Source organism: Capra hircus, chromosome 24, assembly GCF_001704415.2.
Source record: "Capra hircus breed San Clemente chromosome 24, ASM170441v1, whole genome shotgun sequence".
NCBI classification, from domain to species: Eukaryota; Metazoa; Chordata; class Mammalia; order Artiodactyla; family Bovidae; genus Capra; species Capra hircus.
This window is the reverse complement of record NC_030831.1, coordinates 57,111,767-57,135,849: the sequence shown is the minus strand read 5'-3', so window position 1 is coordinate 57,135,849 and position 24,083 is coordinate 57,111,767. Positions and strand designations below refer to the sequence as shown.

The window sequence follows — 24,083 nt, the reverse complement described above, 5'->3', positions numbered from 1 at the left end:
TGACAAAACTGCCCTTCTCTGAGAGGGCAAAATTTCGAGATTTCCCCTGTACCCTTTTTAATGTAGTCATCCCAGCTGCACGATATGAAGGGGAGTCAGTCTTCCTTTGTGACAAAGGGCTCTGGGGTGGTCTTTCCGAGGAACAGAGGATGAAGCTGTGGACCTGGCGAAGCCTTCTGTATCATGAGTAAAGACCTGACTGAGCTGTCCCCACAACGGCGATATTAATGGGCCCTTAGTTGTCAGCGCTTTTCAGGTGGCGCCAGCGGTGAAGAACCCGCCTGCCAGCGCAGGAGGCACAGCAGACGTGGGTTCAGCCCCTGAGTTGGGAAGATGCCCTGGAGTAGGAAATGGCAACCCTCCCCAGTATTCTTGCCTGGAAAATTCCATAGGAAGAGGAGCCTGGCCGGCTGTGGCGTGGTCCGCAAAGGATGTGCGGACTGAGCACAGGTTTATGTTAGGTGTCCCAGACATCTAGGTTTTCTAGGCTTCAGTTTGGAAGAAAATTAAAAAAAAAAAATGTAACCTTGTTTATCCTAAGAACGAAAATTGTGTTATTTCTAGAACGGTGTAAAGTTTGGATTTAATCTAGATCTTAGATAGGTTTTATTACTCTTGGTTCGTGAGATTATTCTTGTCTAATTACAACGGTCATCAAGCTTGTCCGATTTTGCTCTCAAGAGAACTGAACAGATTCTAGATAAGGTGTGTGGCCTGTGTCTGGACTGACTCAGGTGATAAAGATTGCTGCTGCCTCTTTAATGGGGCTCCTCTTGGAATAAATGGAAACAATAGAAGCCATATTAGGTATCTTACCATGGAGTTCTAATTATTTGTGATTAATGGGATGTGTATTAGTTTTCTATTACTATGTAACAAATGACTCCAAAACAGCAGCTGAAACTTATCTCACGATTTTTGTGGATCAGGAATCTGAGCGCTGCTTAGCTGTGTCCTCTGCTTCAGGGTCTCTCTTGTTTAGTCACTGAGTCGTGTCTAATCTTTGCATCCTCATGGACTGCGGCCTGACAGGCTCCTCTGTCCGTGGGATTTTCCAAGAATACTGGAGTAGGCCCCCTTCTTCAGGGGACCTTCCTGACCCAGGAATCAAACCCTAAGCTCCTGCGCTGTAGGTGGATTCCTTACTGCTGAACCACCGGGGAATCCCCATACCATGATACTCTCTCATGTTAAATATTTTGTAATATTTTCTGTAATAAAAAATATCTGTAGCTAATAATAATCTGCTTTATCTGTAAGAATAATAATAATAAATAGGCAAATGAAATAAAAAAATCCATGTCAGAAGTACCCTTTCTTGCTGAGGACTTTCAGTTCATTTCAGTCGCTCAGTCGTGTCCGACTCTTTGTGACCCCATGAATCGCAGCACGCCAGGCCTCCTGTCCATCACCAACTCCTGGAGTTCACTCACACTCACGTCCGTCAAGTCAGTGATGCCATCCAGCCATCTCATCCTCTGTCGTCCCCTTCTCCTGCCCCCAATCCCTCCCAGCATCAGTCTTTTCCAATGAGTCAACTCTTCGCATGAGGTGGCCAAAGTACTGGAGTTTCAGCTTTAGCATCATTCCTTCCAAAGAAATCCCAGGGGTGATCTCCTTTAGAATGGACTGGTTGGATCTCCTTGCAGTCCAAGGGACTCTTAAGAGTCTTCTCCAGCACCACAGTTCAAAAGCATCAATTCTTCAACACTCAGCCTTCTTCACAGTCCAACTCTCACATCCATACATGACCACAGGAAAAACCATAGCCTTGACTAGATGGACCTTAGTTGGCAATGTAATGTCTCTGCTTTTGAATATACTATCTAGGTTGGTCATAACTTTTCTTCCAAGGAGTAAGCGTCTTTTAATTTTATGGCTGCAGTCACCATCTGCAGTGATTTTGGAGCCCCCCAAAATAAAGTCTGACACTGTTTCTACTGTCTCCCCATCTATTTCCCACGAAGTGATGGGACCAGATGCCATGATCTTAGTTTTCTGAATGTTGAGCTTTAAGCCAACTTTTTCACTCGCCTCTCTCACTTTCATCAAGACGCTGAGGACTTTACAGAGCCATAAAAAAGATGGAGAAGAACAAACATGAGTGCTGTGAGTCTCCCTTCCTGGTTTAGGCTGGGTCACTGCAGACACTAATCCGTTTATACCACAAAGATATCATTGACCAGGGACTCTTGGCCTCCCCAGCCTCTGAGTGTGTCTGTACAGGTCAGACCCTGGCCGTGTTAGGACACTCCTTGTTCCTCCTTTCCCTTCATTTGAATCTAGGAACCTTATGATCGCAGCAAAGTTTTGTGCTTTCATTATTTCTGACCTCAGAGTTTTATTGCAAGGGCAGAAAGGTATTTCTTTGCACCTGAGTCCCCTTTTTCCTCTCTCCTGTAGCACCCCGTCCACTACAAAAGGAGCAGAGAATTTCAGGCATTCAGTCACTTGACAAGTATTTCATAGCCAAGTATTCCAAGATGACAAATGATAGATGTTAGGGATCCAAGTCTGGAAATCCTGCCATTTACTCCTCCTATCTTCTGGGGTTTATGACCAAGAGGACTGAATACTACAGAAGGCAGGACGGAGAATGAAATATCTTCCCCCCTTCCTGGAGAATAAAACATCTCCCCTTCCTTTCCAAAATGTTAACCCACCCAGGTGGTAAACTGGTGAACAGCAGAGCCACGATTTGAATCCAGACCTATGTTCTCAATGAAATTGTGCTCTTCTCAGCCTGAGCAGGAACTAAAGATCCTGTTTTCCTAAGATCATGTGACCAGAAAAATCCGTGAATGCTGTATTACGTTGACAAGTTTTCAAAACTCCTGATAAAACTTCTGCTGCCTTGCTCCAACATTTATTCACCTTTCCATCTGATGCCATGATTATAAGCACATGGCCTAATGATGAAATGCGGTATTGGACTGGGTATGAGAAGGCACATAACCACAGCCTCTTCACAGGAAGCCAGAGATGACGGTGTGTTGTTCCCTCAGTATTTGGAATTGTGTGTCCTCTCTAGTAACACAACTGTGCTGCAGTTGAACGAGTACCGTTAACAATCAATAGGGCAACTGTATGGTGTTGGGATATTCTCCCACCACTGCCCCTGGTAGTTTATTTCACACCTTCAAAAAACATGCATGAGGCTTCCAGGTCAGTTATAATTATATCTGGCTGTGGGCATTTGTTGTTGACTGTTTTGTTGTTCTCTTATCATCTTTTGTTTTAGTTCAGGGGTCAGCAGACTTTGTGTGTGTAAAGGGCCATATAGTAAATATTTATACCATTCATTGTCTATCACAGCTGTTCTACTCTGTTATTGTGTAAAATTGGCCATAAACAGTACATGAAGGAATGAGCAAGGATGTGTTCTAATAAAACTTTTATTTACAAAAACAGACGATTGGCCAAGTCTGGCCCTCAGGCTGTCACGTGCTGACTCCTGTCTAGACTGTAAGCTCTCAACGGCAGAGACAGAAGTGCCTCCTGCGCGGTTTTTGGAGAGGATGCTCTCCTTGACCGCCATCTTGCACCATCTTGACCGCCCCATGGGGCCTTTCCTCTGTGCATGCACAGAAAGACAGAGCTCTTGGGTGGTTTTTCCTCTTCTGTCTGATTGGGGCCCCACCCATATAATGGTATTTAACCTCAGTCACTTCTTTAAAGGGCTTCCCGGGTAGCTCAGTGGGTTAAGAATCCACCTGCAATTCAGGAGTTAAAGAAGACATGGGTTTGATCCCTGGGCAGGAAGATCCCCTGGAGAAGGGCATGGCAACCCACTTCAGTATTCTTGCCTGGAGAATCCTATTGACAGAGGAGCCTGGCAGGCTACCATCACGGGGTTGCAAAGAGTGGGAAACGACTGAAGCGCCTAAGCAGAGCACCTCTTTAAAGGCCCTGTCTTCAAGTGCAGTTACATTAAGAGTTAGGGCTAATCTTTCAGTTTGGCGGAGGCAGTTCAGTCCATAATCCACGAGAAGGGTCTAAGCAGGAGAAAGGCATGACTCTGATGGATATGTGGAAGCTGATGGTGGCAAGTCCTATTAGATTCCACCTGCGGCATTTAAGGAGCAAGATGGTGGTGTTCTGCATTATGGTGGTGGCTGCGGGGATGAAGAGGAGGGAGTGGGTTGGAGGTGTGTGTTTGGGGAGAAATGTCTCAGGGCTGTCATACATAATTTACTTATCTGTATCCTTCGGTAGGAGACATAAGAGACGTGGGTTTTTGAACCCTGGGTCGGGAAGATCCCCTGGAGGAGGGCACAGCAACCCACTCCAGTGTTCTTGCCTGGAGAATCCCGTGGACAAGAGCCTGGTGGGCTACAGTCCTTAGGGTTGCAAAGGTCAAACATGACTGAGCCTAACACTTTCACTTTCACCCCTCAGTAACCTGGGTGGCGGTTCAGTTCCCTGCACCTAAGGTCGCAGTGTGTGCCTCGCAGATGCTCAGTGAAGGCTGAATAAATTCAGAGGTGTCTGTGATGGGCTGGAGTGGTGGGGAGAGACATAAAGTTTCCAAATCTGTATTTTACGTAGTGCCTGCCTGACAAGGATTATGATTTAGACCTGGAAAGCTGCTTGATGTCACCAACGGCTTCAAGGAAATGATTTCTAACTTATTTTTCTTCAGTAGTCTAAGACAACAGAGCTTAACTGTTCTTTGAGTGTCTGAATATCACACACTCTTACACACACACACACACACAGCAGAGAGCTTCCTGCTCAGCTTAGAGCTCGCCGCCCAGCCTTCCAAGGCAGCCACACAGATCTGGCCTGGAGTGGATGTTGGGTGGTGAGTGGGTGGGTTGTGCAATGGCTTATTTTCTTTGGATCACATGGCTTGCGGTTATCAAGTCTATTCCTTTTTGTCTGTCTCCTTCAAACTCAGAGGACTGGACCCAATCTTAACACGGGAAATAAACACACAGACACTTGGCAGTAATGATGACAAAATGGTCACTTACGAAGTGATTCCATAGAAGGCGCTTATGCCACTAACCTGGATACTTAAACATGCTTAGAATGGCAAATGCATGTTGTGTGTGTTTACTATTAATAATATGGGCTTCCCATATTACTGGTTCAGTGGTTCAGACGGTAAAGAATCCACCTGCAATGCAGGAGACCTGGGTTTGATCCCCAGGTTGGGAAGATCCTCTGGAGAAGGGAATAGCTGCCCACTCCAGTATTCTTACCTGGAGAATTCCATGGACAGAGGAGCCTGGTGGGCTACAGTCCATGAGTCACAAAGAGTCTGACACCACTGAACGACTAGGACACTTTCACGCTCTTACTATTAATACAATGAGGCTTTCTCTGTGGTGCTTTCCCACCTTTGCAGAGTGTGTGCCCTTGCAGTGGAGAGATGAGACCCTGATTCTGCCACTTACCAGCTGAGCCCCAGCCTCCTTATCTGAAAAATGGGTAGATAATATCTACCTCACGGGGTTGTCCTGCTTGATATAAACTAGACGTCCAGTACATGGTCACCACTGTTATTTCTTTGTTCTGAAAGATTTCTGATGAAAGTCTGCCCTTAAGAGTCTGAGAATTTTTTAAGGGGTGTGTGTGTGTCTGTGTGTGTGTGTGTGTGTCTGTGTGTGTGTCTGTGTCTGTGTGTGTGTCTGTGTGTCTGTGTGTCTGTGTGTGTGTGTGTTAGGCACGCAGTTGTGTCCAACTCTTTGTGACCTGATGACCTGTAGCCCACCAGGTTCCTCTGTCCATGGAATTCTCCAGGCAAGAATACTGGAGTGGGTAGCTATTCCCTTCTCAAGAGAGATTCCCGACCCAGGGATCCAACCCAGGTCTCCTGCATTGTAGGCGGATTCTTTACCGTCTGAGCCACTAGGGAAGCCCTAAGGAGTGTATTAAATTTAAATACTAGCTAAACCATAAACCTGCAAGTAAGGCCAATTAAGCAAGTGTAACATCCCAAGAAACAGCCATTTACTAACACAGAAAATTAGGAAGAGGGAATGTGTTTCACTTGGCAGGTGAAGGGTTAGCCCTGAATCTGCCTGCCCTTTAGTCTGTTCATGTTTTGCAGTAGTCTAGTATTTTCCTTGGCGTCCCTGGTGGCTCAGTGGTAAAGAACCTGCCAGAAAATGAAGGAGTTGTGGGTTCAGTCCCTACATCGGGAAGATCCCCTGGAGAAGGGAGTGGTAACCCACTCCAGTATTCTTGCCTGGAGAATACTGGAGGAGCCAGATGGGCTATGGAAGAAGAGTTAGACACAACGTAACAATAGCAATAATTATTGGATATCCATGTTGCTTCTGGGTTTTATTTTAAATAATGTTGGACAAAATCCCCACTTAAATATTTGAACATTTCTTAGTTGTACACTTATTATAAAAATCTGGATATTTAAGATGCTAGATTTGGTAAAAAGCCTGCAGCCAGCTAAATAGCTCTACTCAAGGCAACCAACCCTGATAAAAATATCTAACAAACTATAACACGAAAGTAGAATACAAAAGATGTCTCCTTAGAAAGCAATTTTCTTGCTTCCAAATTTCAGTAGATATTTTACAAGTTGTCTAGTGTTGTAAAGGTTTGGTTTTCTCCTCTGTAGACTACAAATAACAATAATACTTTCACTATGCTGATGTGGAAAGTTTCAAGGAGCCGGTGTTTATAAAGCATTTCATTCAGAGTCCTTCATGCAGTTAACACTAAATAAATGTGAGCTGCCACTATTAATGATATCGAGCACATATAGGTATGATGCTTATGTATCAGTAAATAATGCCAGAAAGTCTTAGTGTAAATATTTTCCTAATATAAATAGAACTGAGGTCGCACTTGGCACTTGTGTGGTATCACTTTATGCGATGGTGTATACACAAACACAAATTCTAAATATAAGGAGTGGGTGGTGACAGTTAGGAAAATAGGCTAGAATGTGTTTTCAAGAAGCCATTAGGAAAATTTGAGGACTAAGCTGGTATTTGAAATACATCACACAGTAAAAGCTCAGAATATTAATGTTAATGGCAACCAGATATTGCAGGACAGTGGTTTTCAAACTTTGAAAGCAGGGCACACTTCCCAAGAGAAATTCAATTCCATTAAGACCCACAGTGCAAATAAACATGTATGTGTCAGCTTTGCAAAAGTGTTTAACCAAACAGTACTCTTTCTATGCCTGTTGTACTCTGATATTTTAAAATGTGTTTCATTTTATTTTAATGTTGGTTGTGAACCAATTAATCTTGCTGGGTAGAGACACAATTTGAAATCTTAAAGCTTGTATACCCTTAAAAAAAGTTGGCAGCTACATTATTGTTGTTGTAAATTCTTACCCAAGCATTTAATCAATAATGAATGGTTTTGTTCTTATTTGCATGATAAGTTGAACTTTGGGGGTCCTTCATCAGTCATATTTCCATGTGGGTAAATAACGTTCTGTCAAAAGTGTCATAAGCAAATGCAGAAAGAATTCAACCAGAAACTAGGCACGGGTCCTGTTTCACTCTGGTTTCCCTTGCTTTTAAACCAGGTAGTTCCAGTTTGCCAGCAGAATGAGTACAGAAAGAGACTCAGAAACGACGTTTGATGAGGATTCTCAGCCTAATGATGAAGTGGTCCCCTACAGTGATGATGAAACAGAAGATGAGCTTGACGACCACGAACCGGCGGTGGAACCACAGCAGAATCGGGTTAACAAAGAAGCAGAGGAAACCCGGGAGCCGTTCAAAAAAGGTAACATGCTGGAATCAGGAGACCAGGCAGCTGTCTGTCTTCATGTGGGCAGAAGCAACAGGGGCAAAGGACGGATGCTCTGAGAGGCATCTTCTTTCTTTTAGCTTCAGATGAAACTTGATGGGCTGGGACAGGTACATACTGTCCTCAGTGTGGTAGGGCTGGTGGACCATAGCTGTCAAGTTCTGCAGAGAAAACAGAAGGTTCTTGCTACATGTCTCTATTTTTAGAAAGGAGCTGAGTGGGGAAGAATTTGCTGGTTACCACACCCAGGAACCTTGGAGTCACCATAACGTTTGTTCAGTCCTTTGTGAATATAAAATGGTTTGACTTTTTAGTAACAGGGGGAGAATGTGTAGATCTCTGTCACGAGGGGCTGTGATGCAGCAAAGAGTGCTCCCTGCCCCAAATCAGGGCTGCTTCAAGGCCGGCTCTGGACCACGGATTGGCAGACATTTTCCGCCAGGGGACAGGTAGTAGCTATTTCAGGCTTTGTGACTCATAGGGTCTCTGTCGCAACTTACTCAGCACCACTGATGTTTCTTGAAAATGGCCATAGACAGCCTGTCATTTGGGGTTATAGAACGTAGCTGACTTTTATGGTTGAGCTTTTTTTCTCCCGTGACTTTTCTATTTCATTTCCTACAAATACATGCAGTCTTTTCTTCTAGCTCTTCCACTCCGGGAGGAAGCCGATCCTTTGGTCTTTATAGCCCAGATTTGCTCCATAGTCCAAGCTGAAAATGTTTTTCCTCCCCGGTCCTTTCAATTCCAGCGACGTAACTGGTTTCCCATTCACAGAAACCGCCAGGAAGTTGTTCCGTTTCTGCCTCTCCTGCTGCACCTCGTTCCAGCCTCAGTCAGAGTAACCTCTGGTTTTGTCTGGTTTCCGCGTCATTGCTGAGCCCCCTTCCAGGCCTGCCAGAAGCCTGCTTCTCTTATCTTCCCCTGCCCCCAGTCTCCCCTCCAGGATTCTGCTGCCTGTTAAGCTGATCTGTTTGTTTGTTTTCCAAAGAGATTTCACCTGTAGAAAAAACAGATAAAGCAGGAAATCCCCTTGATGTAATGATTCCTCCTGCTCTGCTCAGATGGTGCCCGCCTTCTGCTCTTCTGTGCAGGGAGGTCCTGATGGGGAGGTGATGTCTGTGTGTGCCCACGAGGGCCACCTCCCACCACAGGCTCTGAGACCTAGGGAGGCTGTCTGCTGAACTACGTCGTTTCCCCTCCTCAGCTTCCTGTATCAAACCCTGAGCAGGATCAGGTCTTCCTGTGGGTATCTGGCTGTAATTTTAAGCTATTGAGTATCAGCGCCTCCTGAGAAGGCACTGAAATCATTATAATTGGGCTTCGTTGAAATGGAATCACTGCCAGTCTGATGAGGAATGTGGCCTCTGTCATAACAGGTCCAGACTGGATAGTGTTCGAATGGGGATAAGGCTGGAGTCGCCGGACGAGCTAGCAAGGGGAGTTCTAGTTGATTGCCCCAATAGTAAATAACATGTTTCTTCCTCATTCCTTCTTCCGCTGTACTTTTCAAGTTTTATATAACCATCATGGATTCGACCCTATGTAGGTATCTGATGAGCTGGCTGAGAATGGGCTTGGTGTGTGTAGGGGTGAACTTTGCTGTTGGGCTGGCTGCCATGTTATCAGATGTGTGGTCCAGGACAAGGAAACGGACAGGGTTGGGTGCCTGTGGAATTGTCCGAGGGGCACGTAGTGGGTGGAAATGCTCACCTCTGTTTTTTTCCAGCTCTGCCTTCACATTCTACTGCCCAGGGTTCTTTGCTGGTCATGCGGCTCCCAGGTCATATTTCTCATAGATTGCTACCTTCAGAACACAGGCATTGCAGGGGGCTCAGACTTGATCTTGGCTCTTCAGAGTCTTTTCCAAGGATAGGGAAATTTGGTGATTCTCAAAACCCCTTTCAAATGACTTTCAAAATACCATTATTATTATTATGACCTAGTGACCGGGAGACCACTAGTTCTCGACCAGGATTGGGCCCCAGGCCCCAGTGACGCCAAGTCCTAACCACTGGATGGCCAGTGGAATTCCCCCAAGTATTATTATTCTGACCCCTCTGTATGCCCTTCCCAGACACACAGAGGACACTCAGCCAGTGCATGACCCCTTTCCTTTCATTCTTGCTTCTACCCTGCACCCCAGCAACCAGTCTCTGCATCCTCTCCTGCATTCCCCTTCTCTCCCTTCTTCCTCTGCGTCCTTCTTTCCCCCTTTTAATTCCCCCCCCATAGCCCTACTTGGGCATTTTCCCGGTCATTCTGACTTCCTTTTTAACTGTCATCTGTCTGTCTTGACATTTTACAGGAAGGGCAGTTATCTTCAACGAGCTCTCACCCTGTGAAGTACCCTCCAGCTGAGTGCCACCAGGGACCCGAGCCTCTTCCAGCAGAGCAGTGTCTAAGAGTGCCGGAACCACGTTCATTTTTCTTAAAAATATTTTAGTGCAGAAATTTGGTTCTCTTCTTTTTAAAGATGCTTAGCCCCACTTTGGTAAGCAAGTGTGTTGAGAGACCCGTTGCAAGTACTATTCAGTGGAAGGACATTTCTTATCTGCTGCTAGAATCAAGATCAGATGTCAGCCTGCTGTCAGAATGTGCCTTGAGGGAAGAAAAACCCGCAGATTTTACTAATGTTCGTCGTGTACCCTTGGCTTCCTTTGTGCAGCTGTTGACAAAACTAAGGGGGAATGTTTCCATGTGATGGGATGGACATTCTTTTGTGAACACACAAGAATGGTATGTCCCAAGTATGTTCTGGGAGGCACTGTTTCTACCAGATATTTCTGGACACAGAGATTCTTTGGTCCCTGAGACTGGAAACCCAGAATTCTTTATCCTCTTGAAATTTAAGGTTATCCATTAGCATATAAAAATCCCGGAAAGCTTTGACTCTAAAGAAAACAGTTTAATTTTATTCAGTCACAGGTTCCTGAAATTCCTTGACTCCAGGCGGTTTGTTGGTTTGTTTATGAATGTAGCTTACCTCCACCCTCCTGGTAGCCCCAGGTCAACTCCTCGGATAGTTCTGTGTCAGTCTGGAACAGGCGTAGAGGTGAAAGTCTTTGGGAATAAACACGTGCTCTGCCTTAGCACACTGCCTTGCTTTTCTGAGCCTGGGGATGGGACGAGAAAGCCGTCCCCTGCCTCCTCGGCCGCTTTGCTTGGTGAGTTAACCCTCCCCTCTTCTCGCACTGGCTGGCTTACAAACGCACGTAACCGTGTCCCTTTCCTGCGGCAAACTCTTACCTGGATCCTGCTTTCTTCCTCGGGCAGCTGTCCCATCTCCTGATCTCCTGACCGAGCTTCTGGAAACCCATTTCTCTACCATCCCAGCCCTCTGTTCCCCCGGTCCTTCCCCTCTGGGGGCCGCCCCAGCTCCCTAAGGATGCTGCTTTCAGCAAGATCACCAAGAACCCCAGTGCCGGGTCCAGTGGGCTTTTTGTCACCCATCCTCTTCCCACGTCCGTTTGCCCTGAAGCACTTGACCTTCTTGACAGCGTCTCCTTCTGGAAACGGCCTCCCTGACGGGACGGCGCCTTTTGATCCTGACACTCTTGTTCCTCCTCTCTCCTGGCCACTCTGCATCCCACTTTAAGGTGTTCCCCACCCCGGGCACGCTTCTCTGTCTGCAGGCCCGCCTGTGGCAAGCTCATTCACTTCCCTTACGCATCTCTGTTTGTGACTCGGAGAGGCGGTGAGCGAGCTGGTACACAGGGAGGATGCTGGGTGCGGGCTGTGAGGATTTCAGCCTTGGCTTCATCACTTTCTAGCTCTGTGACCTTGAGAGAAGGACTTCTTTGTCTGTGCCTCAATGTCTCCATCCCTAAAATGGACTTAAATGAGTACCAACCTCATCAGGTGGTTGGTTGTGAGGATTAAATCAGAAACTAAGTGTGAAGGAATGAGGACATTGTCAGGCATGCCGTAAATGCTTAGTCCATACTGGCGGTTTTCACCCCCACCCGTCATCTCCTCTCATCTTTCCACCATTAGATCACCTTCTTGACCCTTCTGCTTCCCTTTGGGGTATTCAGATTTTCCTGGACCACCCCCAGGCTGAAGCCGCTGGGTCATTCTTTTTAACAGATCCTTCCATCTCCAAATCTAAGCACACTGAATGGATGGAGAGATGTTTGGGCCAAAGAACAGTTAATTTTTCAGCAATGAGTTTGCCCACATATGTAAAGAAAATTTTGGTGATTTAGTGTGTTCCCTACCTCTGCCACCTTAGAAACCCCTCCTGCTGGTTCAACCTTCTCCAGCCTTCTCTGTTTTTGCAGACCTGTGGCCATTCTGCTGACCCCACCCCCAGGCTTTCCCGTGTACCTCACTGGCTCTCAGATAACACTTTAGACTGAGTCATGGGTAGTTCAGCTCACCTGCAGGAGGGCAAGACACAGTGTCTTCAAACAGAAGACAGAGAGCTGTATTGATGGAAAAGTCCCTCCGTCCACATCTAAAATGACAGGGATGAAGCTAAATGTTGCAAAAAGAGTCTCATGTAGTGACTTCGTCTTTTAATGGGTCCACGTGTGGTTCCTCTCCAGGAGCTGTGACGAAAGAGCCTGCTTTGGACGGGAGTCAGGGAGCACTTCCTAGTGGAAAGGCATGCCCGAGCTGCCAAGAGAAAGATGAGGAGGAGTTAACTAGGGGTGGGGAGAGGAAGGAGGCTGCCCAGTGGGGGCCACATCCAGACACCGTGGCAGGAGGTAGCGTGGCACGCCTGTGGCACGTGGAGGAGCTGGAATTCAGCCTGGGGCAGCAAGGACCTTATAGGGAGAGGACTGTTGTATCTCACGCCCCCTCCTTTTCAGCATGCATCGTAGCGTGACTTGGAAACCACTGGTGTTATTTTACTCTCTGCTTGTACAGTGCCCTCCTTCCAGCAAATCTGCAAGTGCTCCAAGGACCCAAGGTCCAACCTGTCTTGTTTGTTCTGAGCTGGTGTCGGGGCAGCAGGCTTGGGGGGCATTTGTGACTGACAGCAGGAGAGGCTTCAGAGAGGTATGAATAGGGAACCAGGTGAGGCCTCCCTTGGTCAAGGAAGGCTTCCTGGAGGTGAGGACACCTGTGCTGCGTCCTGAGTAAAGGCGAGTGGCAAGTTGACCCCCAGGGTCTCGGGAAGGGTGTGCCAGGGCGAGGCAGTGGGAAGGAGGGCTCCCGGGGGCTGAGAGTTCAGGAAGCCTCCAGCCATTTTGGAGCTTGATGATGGGTGGGGTGGTGGCCGTGCTGAAGAGTTTGGATGCTTTGCTGAGGGCGTCAGGAGCCCTGCCAGCAATTTAGGCTGAAAACGGCGGGCTCCTCCCGCTACTGCCACTCTGCTGCTGTTTCCTCCTCTCAGTCCCGTCTCCATCCCTGCAGAAGATTGCCCGGCCCTGGGATCCGATTCCACCTGCTTCCCCTGTTGGCTCAGGCCCATGTGACCAGGCCCTATCTTCCTCTCCAACTGAGACGGCTGCGTGCAGCTTACAGCCTTAGTCGCATGTTTGATTTGGAATGGAATGCAACGTGTATTTGTGCGTGTATGTGGACTTATTCAAAGATACTTTTAAGATTTACTCATTGTTGAATGTAGGTGTGTTTCTTCCCCATGACTGCATAGATTTCCATCTTTTCCTGTCTTCTCTCTTGATTTATTCCCATTCACCATCCCATTGCCTTTAGGGATAATTTTTTTTTTTTGACTTTTTTTTTTTTTGGCAGCACCGCATGGCTTGCGGGATCTAATTTCCCCAACCAGGGATTGAACCTGGGTCCTTGGTGGCAAAAACTTTGAGTCCTAACAACTGAACTGCCAGGGAATGCCCTTGAATAATATTTTCAAAAAATTAAACATAATGGCATCCTGACCATAAGAAAATCGAGCGGCTTACATATATTGATTTAAATCTATTTATTATTTAATTAACCTATTATAAACATATTTACTGTCATCCTATTAAGGGAAAGAATTGAATTACAAATGATTTTTCCCCAAAGAGAATAGGCTTGATGAAAGGGTTGCACTGTTGCACATAGGATTGATAAAAGGGTACAGAAGAGAATGAACTCCCCACCCTGCCTGTTCTGTCTCTGCTTCTGCCCGTTTCTCCTGTGTCCTCTGGCGACATAACAGACACCACTTTCTGCAAAGAATACTTACAAACTCGAGACCTTACATACCCATAGATACATATACACATAGGCACACGTGTGCAAGTGTGTGTATCCCTAGTGTGCACTCATTCTGTGTGTTACATGCCTGCACGGTCAGGGTAATTTGACGATCTCCCCTGTCATGAGGTACATATAAAGCTACTTCATCCTTGTTTGTGGACCACACAGACTTTCATTGTGTGGATATTTAACCAGCTGCTCATAGTGGTATTTAGGCTGTTTCTAATCTCCCTGATAAACAGGGCTCCATTGAATAGCCCTGAGATATGTTATTTCTTTATCCAAGAGTGTACACACACTCAGTGAGCATGTCTGTGTTGAAGTTTGATAGATGTGGCCAACTTGTTCTCTGCAGAGACCACCTAAGAGGGCCTGTTTATTTTGCCTTTGTGGGATAAAAATGGGTACCTCACTGAAGAATTGTCCTTGTTTTTTGATGAACGTGGGTATCTTTTCATATTTTTAAGAGCCATTGAATTTCTCTTTGTATGAATGATCTATTTGTCCTTCACCCATTTCCCTCTTGGGTTACTTTTTGTTTGTTTTCTGATGCTAAACTTGTGATCATTTAACTCTGCTGGTTTGCTGTAGTCCGTACCAACCAATACAGCTTTTTGGTTGCAGAGTTGTCCATAATCAAGAGTTCAGAATGAGGGGTCAGGTAAAACTGACTTTCTCTGCCAGATGGTGATGGTCAAAGGACTTGGTGACCACAACACCCAACACATGTAGCCATACTTATCTGTGTTACATACATGTTTTCCAGGTGATCTTGAGCCGGTGGCTGGTGGTAAATGCATTGATGGTTTTATTAGGCACAACCCTTCTGAGTTAATTTCCTTCTTGCTTTTAACCAAAGGGTCATCAGGTGAAGGTGAATTTTTTTTGTTAGTTAATATATTACTTCTCTTTTCTTGGTCAATATTTACATTCTAGAAAATGGTACAAGATTTCTACTTTTTCTATAAATTAGCCTTGGGGTCCAAGTGTCCAGTAAGGTTCTCTGTTTTAACTGGGTACTTAGTAAATGTTTGATCCAAAACGTAAATATTTCCAAGTGCTATTTTGCTACCTTTCTTAAAGGCATGTGCTTAACACAACACTTCTCAAACCATATTAATAGATGTTCTGTGATATTTTTAAAAAATGTGCCCCTGGTCACATTAATTTTGAAAAGATTGAATTAAATAAAATTAAGTTCTTTACTATAGGACTTCTCAGAGACTTTAATACAGCAGTGGGTCCACTGAATGTCCAAGAGGAGGCTGTTGGATACTGTGTTTCACAAATGTATTTGACCACAGAAACCGTTTTCACTTTCTTTATGGTCTTTCACTGAACTACTCCCCAAGCAATTAGCATGAAACTCAGAAAAGTATCAGGAGAAGGAATCGGTTACTTTGCCGATTGAAATTAGGCCAAATTTGTCTGAATTGGGCCAAATGAGGAACCCTGTTAGAAATAGTTATTTTGATTGCTTGACAGCAATCCGATTTCTGAAATTAACTACAGATGCTGCTGTAGTTAAGCTCAGGGTGCAGCAGACGAAGACACCAGTAGCTTTCTCCAAGGTCTCCAAGGTCTATTCAGAGTGTAAAATGAGGAGACCAAGGTCATTTCTGATAGACGCCCACCGCCCTGCTTGAGGTCAGACACCACCTTCAGTCTGAAGCATCCCAATCAACCCAGGCTGGAGGTGAGAGGGTCGTGTGGAGACAGGGGAACCGTTGGCTGGAGGACTTACTTATGAAGCAGATTTAAGGAGCCACGAGGAGGGCGAAGAATCCAGCGCATGAACAGGGCGGCTTATTCTTTCCTCTTGAGCATTTCTGACTTTGGTTTTTATCCCTTCTCATTGGTCATTTCTCCCTTTTTAAGGAATCTTAATTATTTTTCTTTTCAACCTTCCTGAATTCTCAAACAGCAGTTCTCAGAGGTGTTCTAGACACTGGTGACCAGGGCTATGTCACGAGTCATCTGAGAGCCACATGAAACCGTTAACCATTTGCAGATTTTACCATAAAATAGAAAGAGGAGGGCATGGCACCCGACTCCAGTCTTCTTGCCTGGAGAATCCCATGGACAGAGGAGCGTGGTGGGTACAGTCCATGGGGTCGCAAAGAGTCAGACATGACTGAAGTGACAGCACACACACACACTTTTTGTAAACCAAGTAAATGAGTTTGAAGAAATAATTTAACTTAATTTAGCTGTGACCTTGTGGGGTGCTTGGGGTTTTTGTTCAGGCCATGTTTAAATGAGGATTTATCTTTTAGAATCAAACCTTCTGTGAATAGTGTTCAATTTATAACATGGTCATTGGCTTGCTGAGGCTGCCCTAACAAATTACCACGAACTGGGCGACTTGAATGCAGAAGCGTGTTATGTCACAGTCCTGGAGGCTAGAAGTCTGAGATCAGTGTGTGGTGGTGTGTTGATTCCTCCTGAGGGCTGTGAGGGAGGGTCTATTCCAGGCCTCGCTCCTTGGCTGGACTGTCTCCCCTCCGTGGGCATCTCTGAGTCTTGGCTGGACTGTCTCCCCTCCGTGGGCATCTCTGAGCCCTGGCTTCCTTCTGTTCTAAGGACAGCGGTCATGTTGGACTAGGGTCCTCTCCAATGACCCCACTTTAACTTGCATCTGAGTGAATCTTATTTCCAAATAAGGTCATACTTTGAGGTACGGGATGGGGTTAGAGCTTTAATGTGTGAGTCTAGGAAAGACATAATTCAGCCCATAGCAACAGGCTAATTTTCTCTTTCTTTTTTGAAGACTGTACATGGCAAGTCAAAGCCAATGACCGACGCTTCCATGAACAACCTCAGTTTATGAACACAGTATTCTTTTGCATTAAGGAGAGCAAATATGCGGTGAGTTGATTTTAATTCATTAGCTTTATTAAAAGCCAGTTTTCATTTTTGTTTTTTCCCAATAGCCATGATGCTTACTTGCTTTGTGTGACACCTGCCTTCCAGGTAACCCCTGGCCTGGGGCCATTGACAGTCATTGTTAGCTCTCTAGAATGTCATTTTTTAAATTGAAGTACAGTTGATTTACAATGTTGTATCAATGTCTGCTGTACAGCAAAGTGATTCAGTTTATATATATATATATATATGTATGTATATTTCTTTAAAAAATTCTTTTCCATTCTGGTTTATCCCAGGACATTTAATAAGACTTCACTGTTGATCCATCCTGTACATACTAGCTTTCATCTGCTAGCTCCACACTCCCAGTCCATTCTCCCTGGCAATCACAGATCTGTTCTCTATGTCTGTGAGTCTGTTTCTGTTTCCCAGATAAGTCCACTTGTGTCTTATTTTAGATTTCCTAGAGTGTCCTTTTTTCTCATTGCATTAAGATGAACTACCTTAAGGGGTATGGGACAGTGTGAAACAAAACAAAGTTGATTGAAATTTTCCCTCTGAATATACAAAGCTCTTTTTAAAAAATTTTATCAAAGAGCATACAGTAATATCACAGAGGCCTCGCTTTTTGACAGTAATAAGAATTTGAAAGGAATCTTGGTAACTTATCTCTCCATCCTTGGCCTGTGATGGATTCAGAGACTTTGAAGATATTTTTGCCCCCAAAATGCTTATTACCATTGAAATATAAAGAACATGAGCTGAGTCTGGGCTGACATGTTGTCTGTTAGATTCCTGGGACTGCTCACAGAATACCACCAACTGGGTGGTGTAAGACAGCAGAAATTTATTCTCTTACAATTTGAAAAGGCCCGAAGTCTAAAATCAAGGTGTCAGTGGGCTGATTCCTTCTGGGGGATCTGCAGGAGAGGCTGCTGCAGACGTCTTCTTGGTCTCTGGCTAACAGATCTTGGTGATCCTTAGCGACACACCACTCCAGTCTCTGTATCCCTGTATGTTTCTCTGCCTGTGCCCAGTTTTCCTCTACAAAGGCCAGCAGGCCTAATCATTGCATTAGGCCTTAATCCACCTTAATCCAAGGTGACCTCACTGTAACTTGATCACCTCAGCAAAAACCGTATTTCTAATATTTGGTTGGCCAAAAAGTTTGTTCGGATTTTTCTGTCCCATCTGATGGGAAAACCCAAACAAACTTTTTGGCTAACCCAGTAAGATGACCATCGCAGGTCACAGGGTCAGAACTTGAGTGTATCTTTGGGGGACACACAATTCAACCCACACCTGTGTCTTCGACCCTTATACACCCTCCATTGCTCTTATAAGAATGTTCCTTTTCCACCCATGTTGACACATCTCATTTTCTCATCTTTGCCCTATTTTCTAAGAGGCTCTAAGGATCAAGAAACCCAACAGCAGAATCTGTTTGGTCACAGTGAGAGTTGCCAAAGAGACCTTTGAGGTGAAATCTCTGTGTCTTGTGACTCTCTTGACGTAAGCCTCCAAGGTGTCATTTCGAGGCCCAGTTAGAAGTAAAAACTTAAAGAAAATCTCAGCATCTTTCAAACAAATTATAGCCTTGCGTGCCTGTAGGCCACAGGGCTGATTTTTGTGTCTGGGCTTCCCTGGTGGCTCAGTTGGTAAGGAATCTGCCTGCAATGCAGAAGACCCCGGTTCAATTCCTAGGTCAGGGAAGATCCCCTGGAGAAGGGATAGGCTACCCACTCCAGTATTCATGGGCTTCCCTGGTGGCTCAGCTGGTAAGGAATCTGCCTGCAATGCGGGAGACCTGGGTTTGATCCCTGGGTTGGGAAGATCCCCTGGAGGAGAGTGTGGCAACCCACTCCAGTATTCTGGCCTGGAGAATTACATGGACTATACAGTCCATGGGGTCACAAAGAGTCAGATACAACTGAGCGACTTTCACTTCATACGTTGTGTGTTGTGGTAAGCATGGGACCGTTTAGAATGATTTTCTCATTTTTCCCGACAGAATAATGCAATTAAAACATACAAATACAATGCGTTGACCTTTCTACCAATGAATTTGTTTGAGCAGTTTAAGAGAGCGGCCAATTTCTATTTCCTGGTCCTTCTCATCTTACAGGTAATAATACCCTTTCATATCTTAAATCTGTTTTGAGTTATGATGACTCAGTAACATTCAGGTTGTTAGTGTTTAAATTGTACATAAAATACAAACAATCTTAAAAGTTTTCTATATGGTCATCTGGGTTCTGGATGTAAGAGAGTGTGACTAATGCCCAGAATCAGTTCACAAACAGTGTTACATGAACACTGAACCTGAGCAGATGCAGATGTTATTTTAATTCTATTTTTTAAAAAGTTCAGTTTCATACTTACGTCAGTGAAAACATACTGATGTCATTGTTAAAATGATTTTCCTGAAGTGAGTCAAATTCAAATGTTCAGTCTGTGAAACAGTTGTACCTTAAAATTAAATCTACTTGCTTGGCTTTTATTTTTTATTTAGTTGCCAAAAGGTTATTGATTTTTATTAGGATTTTTGTCACAATTTTCATAATTATTTTTCTGACCTGGTTTTACACTGAAAAGGCCTTTTTTTTTTTTTTTTTTCCTTCTACTTGGGGCAAGAAGTCCACTTAATCTGGAGAGCATTACTTTTATCTACCTAGGAACTGCTTTACGATCAAAGAAACTATATACTCTCTAGTTGCCAGAGTTTCCACCTTTAGCACTTGATGTGCCAGTTACAAAGGATGGCATCTCCACTTGGTTTCATCACATTCTTTAATGTCTTCAATTTGATTTGGAGAATAGTCTCACCTGCTGGGATTTGCCCAGTGTAGTTTTGTGAAACTGTAACCTGTGTGTCTGAGTGGAGATGGCGGACGCACGGGTGGAGGGAAGACTCAGGAGGGAGAGCTAGACCCTGAGCAGGTTTAGTGGAATCTGAGACCTGCTGACTTGATCATAAGGCGTGGTCTAATCGAGCGGGGCCTTAGAGACAGGCTCGTGTAGAGAGAAACATGCCAAGTTTACGGTGCTGCTCCATGACGAGTGGGCCGCTTTCCCTTCCTTCCTTCCAGAAGGAAAAGGGGCGTTCTGCCTTACTGTAGTCACAGTAACATGGGAAATGAGCTGCCTCCCCCCATCTCCCCACACCTTGATTATCTTTCCTGAAGGCACAGCGATCCAGGTGCGGGTACTGGTAACAGCCTTAGGCCTTTCCTTGCACTGTTCCTTCACGTAATTCTTGTAGTCTGCAAGATTAGTATTGGGTTGGCCGAAAAGATCGTGTGGGTTTTTCTGTAACGTGTCTCTGTCTCTAGGCTCTTTTCCAGGAAGCCAGAAGCTAGAGAGAGAGGCAGGAGAAGGGTTAGCTGGGTGCTTCGGCACCTTTCCATGGCTGCTGTGCAGGATGCCAGCTGGATGATGGTGGGGATTAGACTTAACTTTAGCGGTTGCCTGCCTGTAGTTCTGCTGTGTTTTCCCAAGCACACATGTCTGCCATTTTTCAATCTCTTTCAGGCAATCCCTCAAATCTCGACCCTGGCATGGTACACCACGCTGGTGCCCTTGCTTGTGGTGCTGGGCGTCACGGCCATCAAAGACCTTGTGGATGATGTGGTAAGGATTTCTCATGCAATCTCCTCCTCACCGCTGCAAGCATATTTTCTAGTGGCATTCATACTGGCAGTTTTGAGATGATTAAAATAACCTTTCCTCATCCCTCCTCTCAAGGCGCGCCATAAAATGGACAAGGAAATCAACAATAGGACGTGTGAAGTCATTAAGGATGGCAGGTACCGTGCCTTTCTGAACGTGTCTTTTCATCCAAGGATGTAATATACAAATACATCCAGAAGCAACCTTAGAGATAACTAGGAACTTGGAAGTCTAAAGGCGCATGAACCTCTTCCTCATAAAGGCCTCTCTCCACTTCCTGAGACGAGCCTGTCCCCAGGTTGGAGTCCAGGCAGTTGCCTGCTGGAGGTCTGAGTCCTCAGTCCTCCTGGGTTTCCTTCAGCCTGGAGCGTGCGACTCTATCTCCGCTCTCCCCCAGCGATTTGCCCAAACGTCCTGAAACACTTTAGGAATCCCCAGCTATAGTGGTCCCTCCCTTCGCTGGGCTTTCAGAGCATTTTTCTTTTATCTTTCTTGTTATGAGCTGAGTTTTCTTAGAATTAGTTGTGTTGAAATCTTATCATCTGCAGTATCTCTGAGGTCTACCATACTACATTTTAAATTTTTTTAAATGTTCGTTTGTTAGACAGTCAAATGGGTGTTTCCAGGAGAATTTAATACCAAAGGAAGCAATCTTTTTATTTTATCAATATTCTTATGAGGTTTATTAGAAGAGTGATACACTCATTAAAAAGATAAGTTTAAACACTAGAGAGGAGACAAGTTAAGAACTAGAGTTGGGAACTTCCCTGGTGGTCCCGTGGCTAAGACTCTGGGCTCCTAATGCAGGGGACCCAGGTTCGATCCCTGGTTGGGGAAACAGATCCCAGATGCTGCAGCTAAGAGTCTGCATGCCCCAACTAAAGACCCTGCATGCTGCAACGAAGATCAAAGATCCCGAGTGCTGCAACTGAGACCCAGTGCAGCCAAATGTGTATGAAAACCAAAGTATCGTGAACATTCCAGATGGCTATGTGGGGTCCAGAATGCTTCCCTCTCCTGGGATCAGCAGGCGATGCGTAACTGAGTGGAAGGAAGCAGAGGGGTTGGGAGCACAGGACATGAGCAAAAACAGAGGGGTGGCACGTGTCTCCTTCCTGCACATTTAATGCGCACCCGCTGAGCCCCGATCACGCAACGCAGGATGGAAAGGAACGCAGCAAAGTTAGAGCCGCCTTTGTTTCTTCCTCCAGAGGAGAAGACGGTCCTCATGACCCCTTAATCATCAGCTGGCTGACCTTCTGGCTGACCTTCCCCAGGGATATACCTTCCCTAGAATTTTTGGCTCCCAGACAACATAATCCAAATCCCCTGCCAGTAACTTGAAGAGTGCCACTGAACTATCATTCTTTTCTACATTCAGGTTCAAAGTTGCCAAGTGGAAAGACATTCAAGTCGGAGATGTCATTCGCCTGAAAAAAAATGACTTCATCCCAGTAAGTGGGCTCAAGCGCTGCTGTCTCATTCCTTACCCTTCCATCTGACCTGGCGTTCGATTCTGCCTCGGGTGTGGGGGTCTCTGTGTTACTGGTGTGTTTTGTTTCAAACAGGCTGACATCTTGCTGCTGTCGAGCTCCGAACCTAACAGCCTCTGCTATGTGGAAACGGCCGAACTGGATGGGTGAGTGGGTCTTAGGCGGGCAGGTTGGGAAGCTCATCTTTGGAAGGCTGACCATTGTTACGTGAAACTTGTGCACTTGGACAGGAAGCCCTGAGGTCTGGCCTTACCTCTACCCGCTGGATGCCCAGCAACCTCTCCTTGCAGGAGACCAACCTCTCGTTGTCTTTGCCTTTTTCCCTAGTGAGTACTCGTAGGACAAGCAAGAAGACGGCAGTGGTCCGACTCCTTAGTAGACCAACTTCTCTTGACCTTATTCTGTATTTGCGAGCCTATCTTCAGGGAGAGTAAAGCTCTGATTACAGGATGTGTACCTGAGCCCTTTACCCCCTGCTGAGCAGTGTCAGACTGACAAACGGCTGCGAGTAACTATTTCGGGGGAAAAAAATAGATTTTTAAAGTCTTTGCCGGTGGACAGTTTTCTCCCTTTGATGGTTTTTGTTACTATGCCACCACTTGAAAGGATTTTTTGGACCATTTTGGCCAGTTTTCAGTACATTTATGGAATACCTACTGGGTTGCATTAGTTTTACATGGTAGGTCATTTAATCTTTTTTTTTTCCTTTTAATTAAAAAAGTCAGTATTCTTTCTTATTATTGAGCTGCACTGGGTCCTAGTTGCAGCATGTAAGATCCAATTCCCCAACCAGGGACCGAACCCAGGCCCCCTGCATTAAAGATGCGGAGTCCCAGCCCCTGGACCACCAGGGAAGTTCCTCATTTTATCTTTTCAGCAACCATATGAGATCACCTTGACATACCCCGTGAGGAAACTGAGGCCCTGGAGGTGAGGTAGCCCGCCCAAGATCACACAGAGGTGGCAGAGTTGGGGCGCTGCCCCCTCTGCGCACTCCCCAGGCTGCTGCCTGTGTTCCTCTCTTGGCATCAGCCCCTTTCTCACACCCACGATGAGCATAAGCTTCTATGGAGACTGAGATCATCTGAGTCAAAGCGAGGTCTGTAAGTCAGTCAGTTGATCGTTCAACCTAAACTGTAAAACAGCTCTTATTCCCACAAGTGAAAGATCCTGAAGTTTTGCAAAGATAGAAACTCCTAGCATGCCCTTTCAGAGCAAACAGAATGGAGAGTTGAGAACTGCTGGTCCACTTCTTCATAGATGGGAATCCCCAGTCCGTCTTCATGGGGCTTGAAATAAATGACTCACCGCAGGAAGCTTGGCTTGCTCCCCAGGGTGCATGGGCCCAGCCTGGCCCTGGGGGTACTCTTGTCTGTGTTTTGCCTTCCACTGTGTGTGTGTGTGGGTGGGTGAACATGCTTAGTACTGGGGGTAAGGTGATCACCTCCTTCCTTAGATAGAATTCATCTTTCTTTCTTTTCTTTTTTTTTTTAAGAATTCATTTTTCAAAGGATCCGGTTATTCACTCTGGGCAATATTAAGCTAATAGAGTCTTGACCCTTTCTGTAACAAATATGTATCCTAGAGTTATCTTAGTGTGATTAAATGTTAGAAAGAAAGTTTTAAATAGCAGTTTGGTAGTCTTGGCTGGTGGTAAGAATTAAAGTTAGTAAGGAGAGAGACAGGAAGCTTCTGGGTACCTGGGGCCTACCCAGGTTGCCTCATAGTAACAAACAGTAAAAGGGGGCCAACATTTCCTGGGTCAGGAGTTTTTCTCTAGTTCAGGGGATAACTACATCCAAAGCTGAAGTTCCAAGGAGAATAGAGAGTTTGAAAACAGAAAAGGCTGATTATTTAGCTTTCGCTTCCTGGTATACCTAATGTTACTTCGTACAGTGTTCTTTATACTCCTTTTCCAACCCTGAAATTTGCTCATGTAATTCTTGTTTCCTTTCCCTTTAGAGAAACCAACTTAAAGTTCAAAATGGCACTTGAAATCACACACCAGTATCTCCAAGAAGAAAGCTCACTGGCAACATTTGATGGTTTGTGCAAACATGTCTTTTTGTTGTTGTTTAGTCACTAAGCTGTGTCCGACCCTTTGCAACCCCATGGACTATAGCCTACCAGGCTCCCCTGTCCACGCGATTCTCC

The 24,083-nt window shown here is 45.4% G+C and overlaps 1 protein-coding gene across 1 annotated transcript in view; it reads left to right on the top strand.

Annotated features, from left to right (window-relative positions):
* Positions 1-24,083, top strand: part of ATP8B1 (ATPase phospholipid transporting 8B1) — a 110,649-nt gene that overhangs the window by 48,881 nt on the left and 37,685 nt on the right. Inside the window, exons 2-9 of the mRNA XM_018039455.1 lie at positions 7,514-7,716; positions 16,670-16,767; positions 18,779-18,892; positions 20,299-20,397; positions 20,512-20,573; positions 21,818-21,890; positions 22,005-22,075; positions 23,892-23,974. Of these exons, the coding sequence (XP_017894944.1) occupies positions 7,536-7,716; positions 16,670-16,767; positions 18,779-18,892; positions 20,299-20,397; positions 20,512-20,573; positions 21,818-21,890; positions 22,005-22,075; positions 23,892-23,974 (781 nt within the window). The 5' untranslated portion in view covers positions 7,514-7,535. The remainder of the gene's footprint in view (positions 1-7,513; positions 7,717-16,669; positions 16,768-18,778; positions 18,893-20,298; positions 20,398-20,511; positions 20,574-21,817; positions 21,891-22,004; positions 22,076-23,891; positions 23,975-24,083) is intronic.